At 38.4% G+C, this 16,853-nt stretch overlaps 1 protein-coding gene across 2 annotated transcripts; it reads left to right on the forward strand.

Annotated features, from left to right (window-relative positions):
* Positions 1-3: 3 nt before the first annotated feature.
* On the forward strand, positions 4-10,974 carry GPR15 (G protein-coupled receptor 15). Of its 2 annotated transcripts, none has more exons than XM_060098651.1 (2): positions 4-157; positions 8,193-10,974. In XM_060098651.1, exon 2 carries the CDS (start codon positions 8,234-8,236, stop codon positions 9,308-9,310), a length of 1,077 nt encoding a protein of 358 aa, XP_059954634.1. In that variant the 5' UTR covers positions 4-157; positions 8,193-8,233; the 3' UTR covers positions 9,311-10,974. The 2 variants fall into 2 exon arrangements, 1 of the variants encoding a protein (XP_059954634.1); XR_009532563.1 differs by lacking the exon at positions 8,193-10,974 and adding an exon at positions 918-2,412 and having other exon boundaries at positions 69-157.
* Positions 10,975-16,853: the final 5,879 nt, after the last annotated feature.

Here is a 16,853-nt window from a genome sequence, read left to right on the forward strand (position 1 = left end):
CGCCTCCTCCCGGGGCCCAGCCTGGCCCCGGAGCCGAGGGGCCTTGTGGGAGTTGTAGGAGGGACAGAGGAAAAGCTGCGAGAGGCGGTGGACGGCATTCTCGGTGCCGCGCGGCACATTTTGGGAGATGTAGTTCAGCTCCCTAGGTGCGCAAAAGGTAAGTCTGAGCAGATGGATTCTTATATTTTACTAAGGAAGGGACGAAGGTCCGCCGAGTAAGATGACCTATTTCCGGTCACTACTAGTCATTAATTGTGACGAACCTATTTCCGGTCACTACTAGTAATTAATTGTGGCGAATATGACTCAGATTTTTCCAGTCCTGTGCTATCCCTACCACCACCCTGCTTATGAACAGCAGTGCGATTGTACTTCTAAAATATTAACCCATTGATTTTCTCTCCCACAACCTCACTCCCATTGCAGCAGATAGTCTTTCTGGTTTTACTGCTTACGTTTAGACTAAGAAGGATGTAACCTGACAGAAGGTATCCAACTAGAATGTAATGACATTCTTCGGGTTTCATGTAGTTTTTGTTTGTGGCTGCTTTCTCTTTGTGGCAAGTGATATTAGTTTTCTCTTTATTGCAGTCAAGTTTCCTTTTAAAATAAATTACAATTTGTTGAAGAAAATATTAAGTTAATACTGAGGGTCCCAGATATGTCAAAAAAAGTGAATAAAAAAATGTATGTAGTATGAAAAAGACTGAAATTTGGAGAATATTGCCTTAAGCAGATAAGGTCATGGACAACCTCAGAGACTGCAGATGACTGTATGGCACAGAGGCAACAAAATGATTCTAAGCCTTCAAGTACTGCATAGAAATCCACAGACAGGAAGCAGGGACATCTTTTTAGTGACGTGTGTGGACTCATGAATGTGCTCTGAGAACAGCAAATGATTGGTTTCTCAACAGATACCTACAGAGGCGGCCAACTGAAGCAGCAGAGGGGCTCTCAAACCCTTCCTCGTCCCCCAAATGCCTTAGAATTTGGCCACAGCACAGGAGAAAGATGGGAGGCCCAAGGGGATACTAAATTTCTACCCCCCTGACAGACTGAAGGCATATCATTTGTTTTTTACCTAATTAAAATAAAGTAATAGCCGAATATAATATTCAAATATGACTGGATTTTCATGTAGAATATCTGGTCATAGGAGAAGTTTGTCAGAGACATCAACTAGAGAAAATGGAGGAGGTGCCCAGGCAAATTGTTAATGTGCAATAAGACTCCTCAATGCATGTATTCACCAGGAAGTGTTTTCATCCATTGGCTTCATTAGAAATCCCCTACCTTCTCTCTCCAGTGGAGTGGAACTATCTCTCCAGTGAAGTCACCTGGTAAACAAAACCAGGTTAAATAGAAGTTTAAAAAAGGAAGAGGAATGGGGCTTCCCTGGTGGCGCAGTGGTTGAGAATCTGCCTGCCGCTGCAGGGGACACGGGTTCGTGCCCTGGTCCGGGAAGATCCCACATGCCGCGGAGCGGCTGGGCCCATGAGCCATGGTCGCTGAGCCTGCGCGTCTGGAGCCTGTGCTCCGCAACGGGAGAGGCCAACGTACTGCACCAAAAAAAAAAAAAAAAAAGGAAGAGGAAGACAGCACCTCAGTTCACAAACAAGGGTACTGAGACCAGGGAATAACTGACTTCAAGCTTGAATACTGGGGCGAGCTGACTAGCTTTGTGACTTTAGACAATTTACTTAGCCTCTTTAAGTCTCAGTTTACTTTTCTCTAAATTATGATGTTGACAGTAGCACCTATCCTGCGTGATCACTGTAAGGATTAAATGAGAAAATACTCATAAAATACCCAGCCCAGAGCCTGGAGCGTAGTAAACAATTGTTAAATTATTAGTGTTTGCAAATATTTGTTCAACACCTGTAATCTTTGAGTAGGATCAGTACTGTATAAACACCTTTTTAAAGCTCTCAATTCCCCTGGAGGCTGGAAGTAAGCCATTTATCTTGGTCCCTGCTCACATCAGGAGGTTTATGAACCTCTGGACTAACTGCCGGATGACTAGGAAAGACTTTCCAGGACCAGATTTCAGGCATCCTTACTTACCTCCGCTCAGGAGATTCCCAGGCTGGGCTCATAGCATACGTAAGTCCTCATGATTCAGGAGATGAACGTTCCTGGGGAGACCTGCAAACAAGGATGACACTTTCACCTGTTAAGTCTGCAGAATGCCTAGGAAACGCACAAGACACATTTCAGTCAGCAGTTTGGTATGGACCTGGGAGTGTCTGCATGCTTGAGGTTGTGACCATCCTACCCACTCAGCCCAGAGGATTTGAACCATCTCGTCACACCCAGTACCACTAAGCACACAACGGTGTTTCTGATTTATCTCTACATCTTGGGTGTTTCTGTCTTCTATTTGTGCAGCTGGTCATGTGGATAGGCAAAATAAATCCTTAATGAATCAATGAATCTGTTTCCATTTCTTACTGCACTGTTTGGGAAACAGTAGCTGCCTGACATATTTTCACAAATATTAAAGATGATTTAGTACAACCAAATCCAGATTACAAAATTTAGATTTAAAAGCAAAGTTGAACTAGACCTCTGGCTTAATTTGTGAAGGATGGTTCTAGTTTCAGCAAGAAGGTGTTATCATGACACTATACTTTAAACAAACCAAATAACCGAAAATCTAGACATGCAGGTATTATAACTTGTTTATATTATGTGCTTACAAAACAACACTTTATGTGAGAATTCCCTTCAATACCAAATTCCCTAATATACTTACATATTATTTTTAATTGTACTTTTTTTAGAAATTAAAAATTATGTTTAGCAAGATATATCTACATTATATTTTTCTCATATAGTTTTTTTTTAATTGGAGTATAATCGCCTTACAATGTTGTGTTAGTTTCTGCTGTACAATGAAGTGAATCAGCTGTATGTATACATATATCCCCTCCCTCTTTGACCTCCCTCCCCCCCATCCATCCCACCCATCTAGGTCCTCACAGAGCTTTGTCCTGGTTGTTTTCCTTATGAACTTTGGAGTGCAAAAAGGAGGAAAATAGAAACATATGCAAATTATGGGTTCCAGTCAACAACTACCCTCAAAAAGATGTGTCAACCTTTGAATTTCTTTGTACCAATTCACTATAGAACCATGGCAAAATTAATCAAGGACAAGGCAAATAGAAAACTACATCCAAAATAGCTCTTTCCTTTTAGTAATTCCTGTCAAATGTTACACAGAGCAACAAACTATAGTTGTTCAGATGTCCATTCTTCTGAAGGACAGAGGATGGACCATATGTAGATGAGAACTTGAAATTTAAATTGTCCTTTCTTTTAAAATCATCAATGTGAATCTTTGGTAGACGACCTCTTTCTGGGCCCCAGTGTCCTCATTAGTAAAATGGTTGTACTAGATGATCACTAATGTCACTTAAAGCTCTAAACTTTTATGACTTATCATTCTGCTGGAAGAAAAATAATGTAGCTCCGAAATATGGTTGTCATAGGTCCACAGCATTAAAGTTTCGTTGGGGAATTCATGTATCCTACACCTCCAGCCAAGGCAATATGCAAGAAGACAGAGATAGTGGGAAATGCAGATGGACAAAGAAAAAGGAGGAAGGCTATATGCATTCTGATTAGAAAAGATGCAGCAACTCAGACCTTTGCTGTTTCAAAAAACACAGTAATCATGGAAAATAGAAGCTGTTGGAGAAGTTTGTGAAAAGTTCTTATTCAATGCAAATGGCTCAAAACTCAAGCATAGGGCTTCCCTGGTGGCGCAGTGGTTGAGAGTCCGCCTGCCGATGCAGGGCACACGGGTTCGTGCCCCGGTCCGGGAAGATCCCACATGCTGCGGAGCGGCTGGGCCTGTGAGCCAGGGCTGCTGAGCCTGCGCGTCCGGAGCCTGTGCTCTGCAACGGGAGAGGCCACAACAGTGAGAGGCCTGCATACCGCCAAAAGAAAGAAAAAAACTCAAGCATAATTCAGTCCAGATCTACAAACATTTATTGATCACCTATTGTATGCCAGACACTGTGCTGGGTATGAGGGACACCAATATACAATTTTTGTTGTACACAACCTAAATCCAGATTAAATCAACTATTATGAAGAAGCCTGAAGTGTGCCTAAAATACTAATATCACTGCTGTTTACATAAATATAAGGTACCAAGGGAAATAATCCAACAAATAAAGTTGGGGAGGACACTGACAATAGCAAATAGGTTCCACTTAATTTGGCATGATATATTACATTATATTGCACTAAACTCTCCGAGTAACTGTCAGAATAAAAAAAAAATCACTCTTAGACTATAAACAGAGCTCTTAATTTGGACTATTTAAATGGTTATACATGTTATGATACTCAAGAGAGTGTTTCTAACAAATGAATATATAATCACTCTGATTGATAAGGTTTATGAAAAACAAATAGTTTGCTTCATGATCTTTGCCATTTATTCTGGGACATATCAGTAGACCATGTACGAACAGAGGTTTCTTTCTGCTGTGCTATCTGCTACCTAATCTAATGAATCCTTTCTAATATGGGGGTGAGAGTGGTTGATAGAGAAAAAGAAGAAGTAATATATCATAGTGCCAGTTGGGGTGGCCGTATTCACATAAAGCCTTCAATCCACCTGTGCAGCGGAGGTTTGTAGTCACAGTTTTGGCTGAATGATGATCGTAGATCCACTTGCGCAGATGCCTCAGTGGACAAAAACCTACTCTCTCCCCATTTTCAACAGTTGAGCCAATTCTGAATTGGGACACAGAATAAGAGAGGGTTCAGAAGTCTAAATTAATTCCTAAAAATTTCTGAGATCCAGGCCAGAAGACTTCTAAGAAGTTCAAATTTAGAGGTGATTTTTAAGCTTTTTAAAAAGTTAGCCAAAATAATAACAAAGCATAATGTATAAAGTTGGTTAAGATATATAAATTAGAACAGGGACTCTAAACTTTAGTGTGTTTAAGAATCACGTTGAGGGCTTATTAAATATAAAGTCCTAGACTCTACTCCTAACAGCTCTGATTCCATAGATCTGGAACCAGCTTCAGCAAGCTACAGTTTAGTAGGCATCCCAGGTGACTCTAATGTGTAATGTGGTCTGGCATCCACAGGTTCAAAACAATGACATTAAGAGCCCAAAAAAGACTTTAGTTAGAAAAATACTATAAGCTAGAGGCCGATGGAAAGATATCGATGGTCTCTGCCTTCAAGTTGCTCATGATCAGCTCAGGAGGTCAGACGCCAAAACAACTTACCATGTAAAATGAGATAATAAGTACTTTAGAAGCAGTGTTGTAAAAGTTCTTAGAGAACACAAGCTGAAAACAATGATCTCTGCCAGGGATGAAGGAGCAAAGTTGAGCGTTTTGTTTTGTTTTGTTTTGTTTCTGAAAAAACAGTTCTTGAGAGGTGACATGTGTGCTGTAATTCAGTTACTGATATTTACAGCTTACTCTTTTGTTTTTGGTCATCACCTTGTTCATACTGCCATTTCATATGCTTATGGTGTCCAGTGTTGTTTTTGAGTTTTGGTCTGTGCGTAGCTGATTATTTTACTGTTAGTTTCCTCATGTTTATTTCAAAGAACATTCAAAGTTAAAAATGATTGTCGTTCCTAATTTATTTAGAACTATGACCTCCCCTACTCTATCTAGTCAGCTTTTATTGTGGGTTCTGTCTCATAATAGCTCTGTACACTTTGAGCTATTAAAAGACAAGTACTATGCTGTTTGTTCCCTTTTTTGGCTTAAAACACTTAATTTATTTTCTAACTTGGGTCCCAAGATACTGTTGATCCATGATGGGTATTCTCATACTGCAGCATTCTACCACTAATTACCGTAATCCAAAGTGACGATATATGATAAAGCAAATCATTTTGTCTACAGCTGCTTCAAAGTTTACTGAGAAAGTCAGATTTGAGATAGTTTACATCAGCAGGCTAACAGCTTTGGAATGCTGAAAGAAAATTTAAGACCTACAGAATAAATGTGCAGACAGATGTTTTCCTCTAGAGTATGAGCATGAACTCTTTTCCATTTTATAATTCTTTTATGTGGAATTCTTGAGACATATCTAAAAAAATTTTTTTCAATATCTTAGCCCCAGAATCAACCTTATCTTTTCAAATACCAGAAGAACTTCTGGCTGCAGAATGCAAAATTCTAATAATACAATTAAAGTACAGTTACAAAGAAATTTTAAAATATATACATATAATTGCTTCTTTAATGCACACACACACACACATACATACAGTGTTTAAATATTTAAATTTTCCGTGTTTACCCCATCAGTCCTTTTCAAGTAAACATTGTCCTACTTCAAACTATTTGACAAAATGAAATATTCTGTTAAATAGTTAAGGCTTACCCAGTGAGAAGGATTTCTATCCAAGAAATGTCAAAAAGTTAATTAGTTTATCTCCTCTGCAGCCTATACTTAGTGAAGAATATACCCTCCCACACCCCCTCCAGGAACAACACAGAGCAGCCTAGGACACAAAAGAAGGTAGACCCAGGCCCGTAAATCAACTCCCAAGTGACTTTCTGGGGCTGCCCCAGATCAGGGTAGCCCTCATCCTCCCCTGACCCAGACTAAATGCCTGAGACTGAGGTGGCAATAGAACACATCAGGAAGAAGACAGAAGGAAGGAGCACAGCAGGCAGGATCATTCTTTTCAGTATATTAATTACGGGAGAAATAATTCAGTAGAAAGGACTTCAAATGTTTAACAATCATACTTTCATCCATGCAATAGTAGTATCAACCTGAAACTGTAATTTTGATGAAGAAATGAGATGGAGGAAAAGTAAGGACAGAAGGGTATGAAGGAGGCTTGAGCCACTGTGGCCAGTAAAGAATTGAAATAAAAGGAGTCAGTTTCAGAATTTGTTGTATTTTACTATGGTGAAATACAAATAAATAAAAGGGAACAGATGAGAGAAAAATATTATAAAATCTTTTTGATATTAGCCTGTTTCTCAAGTGTTTTGAATGAACCCAAAATCTTCCTTTTATAGTGCCTATACTGGCCACTCCATTGTAATGTCACCTAATATAGTTCTGCGTGTTGCCAAGTCAGTAATTCCAAAAGTGAAGTTCATTGATGTGTGCAGGCACTTACTGAAAAGTCAGAGCTCAAAAGCTAAAAAATCACTGCTATCAAGGTGAGGCATAAAGAAGAAAAGATCAGAGGGGATCTAGAGACTGATGGAGGATAGTTATTTGAGGGTTAGTAGGGAGAAAACCTCCTGCTCAAGGATATTAACTCTAACAAAAGGGAACTTAATTGGTTGAATTATAATAACAGGTAACAGCGGAAAAATAGCAGTTTGTGACTTTTGAACCTGTGTTTGTAAGCTGCATAAATAACAGCAATGCCCACAGTTAAACCCCAATGAATTCATCCTTGCTAAATTATACTGGATCATGAGTAACGTTTCCAAAGCACGTACTACATGCACGTTCCGAGCTAATTGTAGTGAAAAAAAATTTTTTTAATAATGATAAAAGCACAAGACATGGTCCCAGCATTTGGGGTATTTTTTAAAACTTACTGAACAAGACAGGATCAATTATGCATGAACTGAAAGAGCGAAATAAATGGGAAGAAACTAGTACCCTAATTGGAATCATTATGTTTGCCATAGATGTGGACTGGTATGATTTGGGGAAATTTCAATTTACTCTTTATGCAATAGAAGACTATTTTCTTCACATTTCACCAATGATGTAAATGAAAACAGTATCTTCAACATCACCACCTTAAAATTCTAAAAGTAAAACAGTATGCTGTATGTGAAACAGGAGGCTAGATCGAAAGGATTCTCAGTGTCAGAAAAGCAAAGATATCTTTAAAGTAGGTAAGGAGAAAAAGTTAATTCATTTCCTAATCTCTGGAGATTTAAAGAAACAAATTGAATATCTTGAAGAAAAAAGTCAAAAAGCACCTCAGTTTCCTGGGCAAATGCAAATAAAGAAAACCATAACCACAACTACCCAGTACCAATCAGGGTGGTGTTCCTTGTGGCCCCTTTCTGAGGACTGGTAGAAACTGTATTTTTAATCTCTGTTTTTATGCGTGTCCCAAGATCTTTTAAGGAAGGGGGTGGGGCAGGGAGAAGAGGCAGGCACTGTATAAAAGAGGCTGCCTTGAGAATTCTAAAATTCATACAAAAACTTCCTAGGTAAGAGAATTTACCAGATTTGGCACCTGCTGGACCCAGTGATGGACCCAGAAACAACCACGGTTTATTTGGAATATTTCTATGTTACAAGCCAAAATCCTGATATTGAAGAGACCCACTCTCACGTTCCTTATACATCTGTCTTCCTTCCGGTCTTTTACACAGTGGTGTTCCTGACTGGAGCGTTGGGGAACGTCATCCTCATGAGTGCATTGCATTTCAAAAGGGGCAGCCGAAGACTGATTGACATTTTTATCATCAACCTGGCTGCCTCTGACTTCATCTTCATCATCACGTTGCCTCTCTGGGTGGATAAAGAAGCATCTTTAGGACTGTGGAGGACAGGCTCTTTCCTGTGCAAAGGCAGCTCCTACATGATCTCAGTCAACATGCACTGCAATGTCTTCTTGCTCACCTGCATGAGTGTTGACCGCTACCTGGCCATCATGTGTCCAGCCGTATCCAGGAAATTCAGAAATAGAGACTGTGCGTATGGAGTCTGTGCCAGTGTCTGGTTTATCTCCTGCCTCCTGGGGTTGCCTACTCTTCTGTCCCGGGAGCTCACCCTGATTGATGGTAAGCCATACTGTGCGGAGAAGAGGGCCACTCCAGTTAAACTGGCTTGGGGCCTGGTGGCCTTAATTTTTACGTTTTTTGCCCCTTTGGTGAGCATTGTGACCTGCTACTGTTGTATCACAAGGAAGCTGTGTGTCCGCTACCAGCAGTCGGGAAAGCACAACAAAAAGCTGAGGAAATCCATAAAGGTCATCTTTATCGTCGTGGCAGCCTTTGTCTTCTCCTGGCTGCCCTTTAATACTTTCAAGCTCCTGGCTATTGTTTCTGGGCTGCAGCAAGAACTCTACTTTCCTTCAGCTTTTCTCCAGTGGGGCATGGAGGTGAGTGGGCCCTTGGCCTTTGCCAACGGTTGCATCAGCCCTTTCATTTACTATGTCTTTGACAGCTACATCCGCCGGGCCATCCTGCACTGCTTGTGCCCTTGTCTGAAGAAGTATGACTTTGGGAGCAGCACCGAGACCTCAGACCTCACTAAGGCTCTCTCCAACTTCATTCAGGCAGAGGATTTTGCCAGAAGGAGGAAGAGGTCTGTGTCACTCTGAAAGGGACAGTGACATTTCAAGCTCTGTTGGTGGATCGGAGGGTTCATTTGTGTCTGAGACAAGGAAAGAAGAAAAGTATTGCTAGTGGTAATATTGCTTCATGAATACAAGGAAGTGTTCATTTTTAAAGAGACATCTAGAAAGTCTCTGTGTTCATGGATGTAATTAGGCCGTATGCTGTTTTGCTTTGGTTTTTTTCTTAGCTGAGTGGCCTTATTTGACCCTTGCCAATCAAGTTCACCACGCAAAATACAACTCTTATGTCTGCGAACTCTAAGATAAAGGCTCCTGCTTGGGCCAGTTCCTTCCTTCATGGTTGTTAATGAACATCCAAGCTTTTTCCTCTCTCAGGAACCTAGATCCACACGACCCTTCATACTGGGCTCCAAAGTGGACAACATTTAAAGGATTCTGCCCACTTGTATCTGGTGAGAAATGTGGTGACAGTGCAGGTAGTAAAAAATGTAATACACCTGTGCTCAGTAATTAATTATTCCTGAGTAATGAAGTGAGGTTCTGGCCTTAATCTTTAAAACTTTATATGGTAATTCTACACCATCTTCCAACATTGTCTTTCACCCGATACCATTCACAATAACTTTGGACTGGCGAAACCTCACTGGGATAAAATCATTTTGTATTGTGTTTGTGATTTGGGACTTACTTTACCATTTGGTCTTCAAGGGTATTTTAACAAGAAAGCATAGGACAAGGTTTGACTTTTATTTTCCTTATAAGATATGTCGGTTAAAATGTATCTTATTATAATGATGTAGTAACTCCTTTTCAATGGGGTTTTACTGTGCTCTTTGTTTCCATTGCCTTTATAAATTAGGATATGGCTTTGTTTTAATTATATGTTTTTAATTACCTAGTTATCTAGTTATCAAATAAAAGTGCTACTACTACTGTAATTAGAGGTCATCAAATGCTTAGCAACACCCTAGTGCAGATTATCATTTTGTATTTTAATTAAAGTGTCCGTGCTACACAGTCCCTGTAGCATCATTCGCTTGGTGTGTGTAATTTCATGATTTGATCCAATAACATAGGAAGACAGGATGCTCTGTATTCAGCTGAAGGGAAAAATCCATATCAAAGATGTTATTGGTATTTTACATACATTTGTGTGTGTGTGTGTGTGTGTGTGTGTGTGCGTGTGTGCGTGTGTGGTACGCAGGCCTCTCACTGTTGTGGCCTCTCCCGTCGCGGAGCACAGGCTCCGGACACACAGGCCCAGTGGCCATGGCTCACGGGCCCAGCCGCTCCGCGGCATGTGGGATTTTCCCGGACCGGGGCACGAACCTGTGTCCCCTGCATCGGCAGGCAGACTCCCAACCAGTGCGCCACCAGGGAAGCCCCTTTCATACATTTTTTGAAACTCAGAGACCTTCTGGACTTCCTTACCTGATAAATATTTACTGAGTCAATTTGTACCTATACTCCTTTTAAAGAATTTGAAGTGGAAAATGTAATTAGCAGCAACCACAAAAGGCTTTGCAGCAGCAAACATACTATTGTAATATATCTTTTGGTTCAAGATAAAGTAGGTTATGTTTTTACTCCCACTGTTTACACAAATGAATTATTGCTTTATTTTTAAATATTAGATTTGAAAATCAGAGAAAGCTTAGAATCTTTTCAGAGACTAGGTAATTCAAGTTCATCCTATGTATCTTTTATATTAAGAGAAATCTCAATTATTGTGCATCTTCTTATATTATAGTCTATTCAGAAGTTTTTGGTTTTATAAATTGGTAAATATATTACTTTCTCTTAAACTTTTATTAAATAAAAATATAACTTTGTTATAAAAGTATTCTTCTATGTTGTATCAATTTCTATTAACATATCAATTAATACTGATATTCTAAGAGACTTTTAATAAATTATCATAGATATAGAAAAAAAAGACTGTGTAAATCATAAGAAATAAAGTTTCTGGGAAAACTTCAAAAGTGGATTCAATATAATTAAATAGATCTCCAAAGGTTAAATAAAAGCAAAAATACAGAAAGTAGAAGACATTCACTTTTTTAAGACAAATCAACAAAAGCACTGTAACTAATCACAAAATCAGTGCCTTTGAGAAACGCTACCTTTAAAAAATAGCCCAGTCAATCAGCTAAGGTATTTGTGAGAAAATGAGAAAACCTACGTTATTTGGTTTAGCTTCACCCTCAATGTTGGGACATTGAACAAGTCATTTTAATCTTTCATACCTAGATGTCATTGGTAATATCTATGTCTATAGAATCCTCAAGGATATTGTAAGACTAATAAATATAAGTAAAAGGTTTTTTTAAATATTGAATAAAAAGTTATATAAAACAATTCTGTTTCTATCATTAATTATTGAATGTTACATAAAAGTTTCCAAACTAGATTATCAAATGACACTTAATCATTCTCATTTAACAAATATTAGAATCTATCCTACTTCTGTTTCACCCCTTTCATTTTTTCATTTTAACATGGAAGAAAAATATACTGTTGTACTTTTTAATACTTTAAGTAGATATGCTACTTGTGTGCCTTATGAAGATCTATAAAAATAGCATATTTTATATTCATAAGGTACAAGTGATGAAAGGAAAAATAGGCATAATTTTACAGATAGCATAACTCTGATAGAAAAAAATTCAAAATGTGATTAGTGTTATGTTACTATGAGAACTTACCACAGAAAAGCTCTCCACTAAAGCCTGGGTGATAACTTATAATTAATTTTAAAATTAAGGAACAGAGTCACAAACACACATTTAGTCCATTTGGGCCATATGGAAAGAAGAAAACTAACCTGATATTCCTGGGAGCCCCACAATTCATCCACTCTAACGAGTCAAAATCACCTCTGAGTGAGAACACTAAGAACAGTCTTAAAGGAAGCTATGTGCGTGACTGAGAGGGGACGATTACTAGGGGTCATGAGTTAATTTTAAAATAGACATAGAAATGCACAGTATGATGGGAAGCTGAGTAAAAGAAATCTTCCTCTGATTCATCTTGACTCCTCAAATCATTCTCTATTCTCCCAAGAGATCTCAGAAGTGAGAAATGACTTGTCAAATGTGCATGCCACAGAGAACAGCGAGCCTCAGTTTTCCTGCAGGGCTCATTCACAAAAGTCAAACGATAATAAAGGAATTACAAATTTATTTCTAAAAGAGCCCCTAGTGTGGTCTGCTAGCAAGATGATGCCTCCAGCCCCATGAGAGCAGTGCTGTCCAGAGAAAAAGCAGGAACATAATGCTAACTACCAGAAATGGGTAGTGGGTTTTGCTTCCCACAGAGCTTGTGGGTTGGATTTATCCCTTGCAAATGCCTTTTCTTTTTTTAAGTTCTTTTCTCTCAGTCAACATTCTTTGCTTTTATCAATTCTATGAATAAGCAGTTATGACAAGACTTTACATATCAGTGTACAGGGAAAAATAGTTCCAGCAACTTGACTTTAAGATGCAAAAATCCACCTTAGGATTAGTTCCTCTTGTCTCTTGTTATCTTTGTCATTTTCTTAATAAAGCTACATTTTCTAAATGTATTTGATAAGTGGGAATTTCATCCTAAGATTAACCTACAGCATTAAAACAAATAAACAAACAAACCAAAAAAAAACACTTTAAATATCCAATGTGCCAAACTGTTAATAAAGTGAAAGTTCTTATGATAAGTTAAATCAAATGTATACTCACTTGAAATGTCCATTTATTAATCTAAAAGTGGAAGGAGGTACTCTGTTAGTTGGCAGACATTATTAAACTAAAAAATTCTTGGCTTACGTATATGAGTACCAAATTTCTAAGATCCAAAGGCACTTTAAAATTACAGTGGAACTGTTTCTGGGTTGGCCACATGTGGTTAAGTTGAATTGTGGCTAATTTAGGCAAGTGGCCCATTTAAAGGATATATGATACAATGTTCATATAATTTTTATAATGCTCTGCAGACTGAGTAAAGGGTATCATCAATCCGATATTATTCAGTGATTTTCTCATTTTCTAATTAAGAAGATTTAATAATTAGCTAGTTTACTATCACTCCCATATTAACAAGAGTTAGGCTTCATCTATGAGTACTTTGTGTTTGTCAACACTGATGGGAAATTTAGAATTTTTATCTGCTAGCCTCTATCAATTCTGATTAGCAAGATTTCATTTCCTTACTACTATTAGTTCAAAATGAAATATAAAAAGTTCTTCTTGCTAGAATACTTTATATTTGCAGAAGACATAGGTATTCGTGTGATGTTCTTAAATCAAATAAAATTTTATGCATCAAAACTTATGTGTGGCTAAAGACTATTTTTAATTTTTAAAAACTTTTCTGTGGCAGAAAATTTCAGCAAGCAACTTTGCTCTTTTCCTTATAGACATATGTAAAAACTGTCTACTGTAAAACTTTCACAGATTCTTTTTTTTTTTTTTTTTTTTTTTTTTTTTTGCAGTACGCGGGCCTCTCACTGTTGTGGCCTCTCCCATTGCGGTGCACAGGCTCCGGACGCGCAGGCTCAGCGGCCATGGCTCACGGGCCCAGCCGCTCCGTGGTATGTGGGATCTTCGCGGACCGGGGCATGAACCTGTGTCCCCTGCATCGGCAGGCGGACTCTCAACCACTGCGCCACCAGGGAAGCCCTTTCACAGATTCTTAAATCTGCAAATTCCAGTGTAGCATATAATTTACTCCATATGAATTTCGTAAAGTTTAACCTCCTCAGAGACACTGCATGATGTGTAGACAATAAAACAGAATTGAGATGTCAACCCTAGGTGTTTGGCCTGACCCGCTAGTTAAGTCAGTCATTACTCATCCCATCATAGATCAATGGTTTAATCTTGTGACTCTTATGCCTAGACCAGTGGAGTTCCTTGAAAATATTCAATATCTCAACCATCAAACTGTGAATGCAAAGTGTCTGTTGTACACAATGCACTATGTCAGCCACAAATTTGTTATTATGACTGAGGGGTTCCTTATTATAACTGGATTCTGAAGCAGGCGTATTGCACTCACTCACAAAACTTCTCTCTCTCTCTCTCTCTCTCTCCCCTCTCCTCGACCCCGCATCTCCATCTCTGTCTCTCTCTTTCTCTGTCTCACACACACAAACACAATGTACAAACACAGCTGATAAGCATCTATTGACTCTTGTTGCTAATATTCAGTTTAAAGTACTTGATAGAATGCAATAAGGGAGAAAATAAAGCAAAGAAAAAATATAGTAAATAGAAAATACAAAATAAAATGGCATATATAAAAATAAACATATCAACAGTTACAATAAAAACATAAATGGGGCTTCCCTGGTGGCGCAGTGGTTGAGAATCTGCCTGCTAATGCAGGGGACACAGGTTCGAGCCCTGGTCTGGGAGGATCCCACATGCCGCGGAGCAGCTACGCCCGTGAGCCACGACCACTGAGCCTGCGCGTCTGGAGCCTGTGCTCCGCAACAAGAGAGGCCGCGATAGTGAGAGGCCCGCGCACCGCGATGAAGAGTGGCCCCCGCTTGCCACAACTAGAGAAAGCCCTCGCACAGAAATGAAGACCCAACACAGCAAAAATAAATAAATTAATTAAACTTCTACGCCCAACATTTAAAAAAAAAAAAAAACATAAATGGATGAGAATATCCTATTAAAATTGAACAAGTAGCCCATTCCTACAAGCAACTACTATATATACGGCACTATTAGACTGGAGGATTTAAAGAGGTAGAAGTAGAATTTGTTTCCTCATGGAATTTACAAGCCCCGAGTTATTTTTGAATCAAAGAATGAAGTACTGCCCCCAAGAACAAGTCAAATCACTTTCTTTGATCTTTTCCAATGTTCAGGGAAAAGCCCCTATTTGTCCATACACAAGTCACTTCATGTAGCTACCATTTTGATAGGGTTATTTCCTAAATATCATCACATTTCTTTAAAGAAATGTACAATGTGCACCCCCAACACTGGCATCCCCAAATGAAAATACTTTTATTGCCCTTAAAGATTTTTGGGTGTAAAAGTGTGTTTTAAACATAAGAACACAACTGAACAGTATCAGGTTTAAATTTATTTTCAAACAACTAAAAAGGATATGCAAAGTAGATTACTCTAACCTTGCCCAAAGACTGTGATTTAATGAGATGCCCTCTTGCTTACCCTCAGTTTAGACCAAAAGCAAAACTGACAACTCAGGTGGAGAGGTGGTAAACGAGAAACGAAACTTGCCCGTGGTTTCATGTTTAAAGCAAAAAAAAAAAAAAAAACACACACACACACACAAAAACAGATTCAGAGGATTTGAAGGTAATGCAATGCAAACTTGACTTGTATGCATTAATATAAAATAGGTTAAAATTAGTAAAGAATTGAAAAAAAGTCAATGCAGAACTGCATAATTTACACAATCTTTAGGATTTCAAATTACAGTAACTTCACTTATATAATTCAAACATAGAAAAAATACTGACAGTAAATTTGTGAAAATATTTAGCAAAATGAATAATCAAAGATGGCCAAATTAAAATTTAAAAATATTGGGCTTCCCTGGTGGCGCGGTGGTTGAGAGTCTGCCTGCCGATGCAGGGGACACAAGTTCATGCCCCGGTCAATCCCACATGCCACAGAGCGGCTAGGCCCGTGAGCCATGGCCGCTGAGCCTGCGTGTCCGGAGCCTGTGCTCCGCAACGGGAGAGGCCACAACAGTGAGAGGCCCGCGTACCACACACACACACACACACACAAATATATATATATATATATATATATATATATATATATATATATATATATATATATATATATATGTATATATAATTTTATCTATTAAATTGGCAAAGATTTAAACATTAAATACTGAAGCTGAGCAGGATAAGAGGTGTGCTGTGTGGGCAAGACTTCTTGGACTATTGATTGAGAATAATTTGATTAAGCTTTCTAGAGGATATTTAGAAACATCTTTGAAAAGAAATCCACTTCTAGGATTTTACCCTGGAATGTAATTATGGCCAAGTGCAAAGATATACATACATGCATTTTTACTGCAGCATTGTTTGCAAAAGTGACTGGTACATAGTAAGAGCTTGATAAGTAATAGTTGAGAAATAACTCCATTTTAGAGATGGAGAAAATAGAATTCAAAGAAATCAAATTTCACATAATTCTTAATGGACTGAACCAAAAATGAAACCTGATTTCAATTAAACCCATTTAGAATTGTCTATGCAATTCCAAAGCTCATGCTTTTTCCACATCATCATATTTTTTTCCTCTGATTCCCAGGCTCTTTAACAGACTCAACATCACAACCTTCTCTTGGTTTAGTTTATTCTCTCTATATAATAATTTCTCAAATTCAAACTGTATTTCTTATTTTTTCCAATGCAAATATCTCAAATCGCCAAACCCTTTGCCTATTCATGACTAACATTGCTTGAGGGGTGAGGAAGCCCATTTTATTAAAAATACTTTTCTTTTTAAAAGAAAAACATTTTCTTGTAACATGTTTACCATGATCTCTTAATTGTGACCTACCCAAAATGGCATATTCCATCCAATAGTCA

This window comes from Mesoplodon densirostris, chromosome 5, assembly GCF_025265405.1.
Source record: "Mesoplodon densirostris isolate mMesDen1 chromosome 5, mMesDen1 primary haplotype, whole genome shotgun sequence".
In the NCBI taxonomy this organism is placed as follows: Eukaryota; Metazoa; Chordata; class Mammalia; order Artiodactyla; family Ziphiidae; genus Mesoplodon; species Mesoplodon densirostris.

Excerpts from the sequence above, each read along its gene's own strand:
- GPR15 (XM_060098651.1), top strand. The coding sequence starts at position 8,234 with ATGGACCCAGAAACAACCACGGTTTATTTGGAATATTTCTATGTTACA.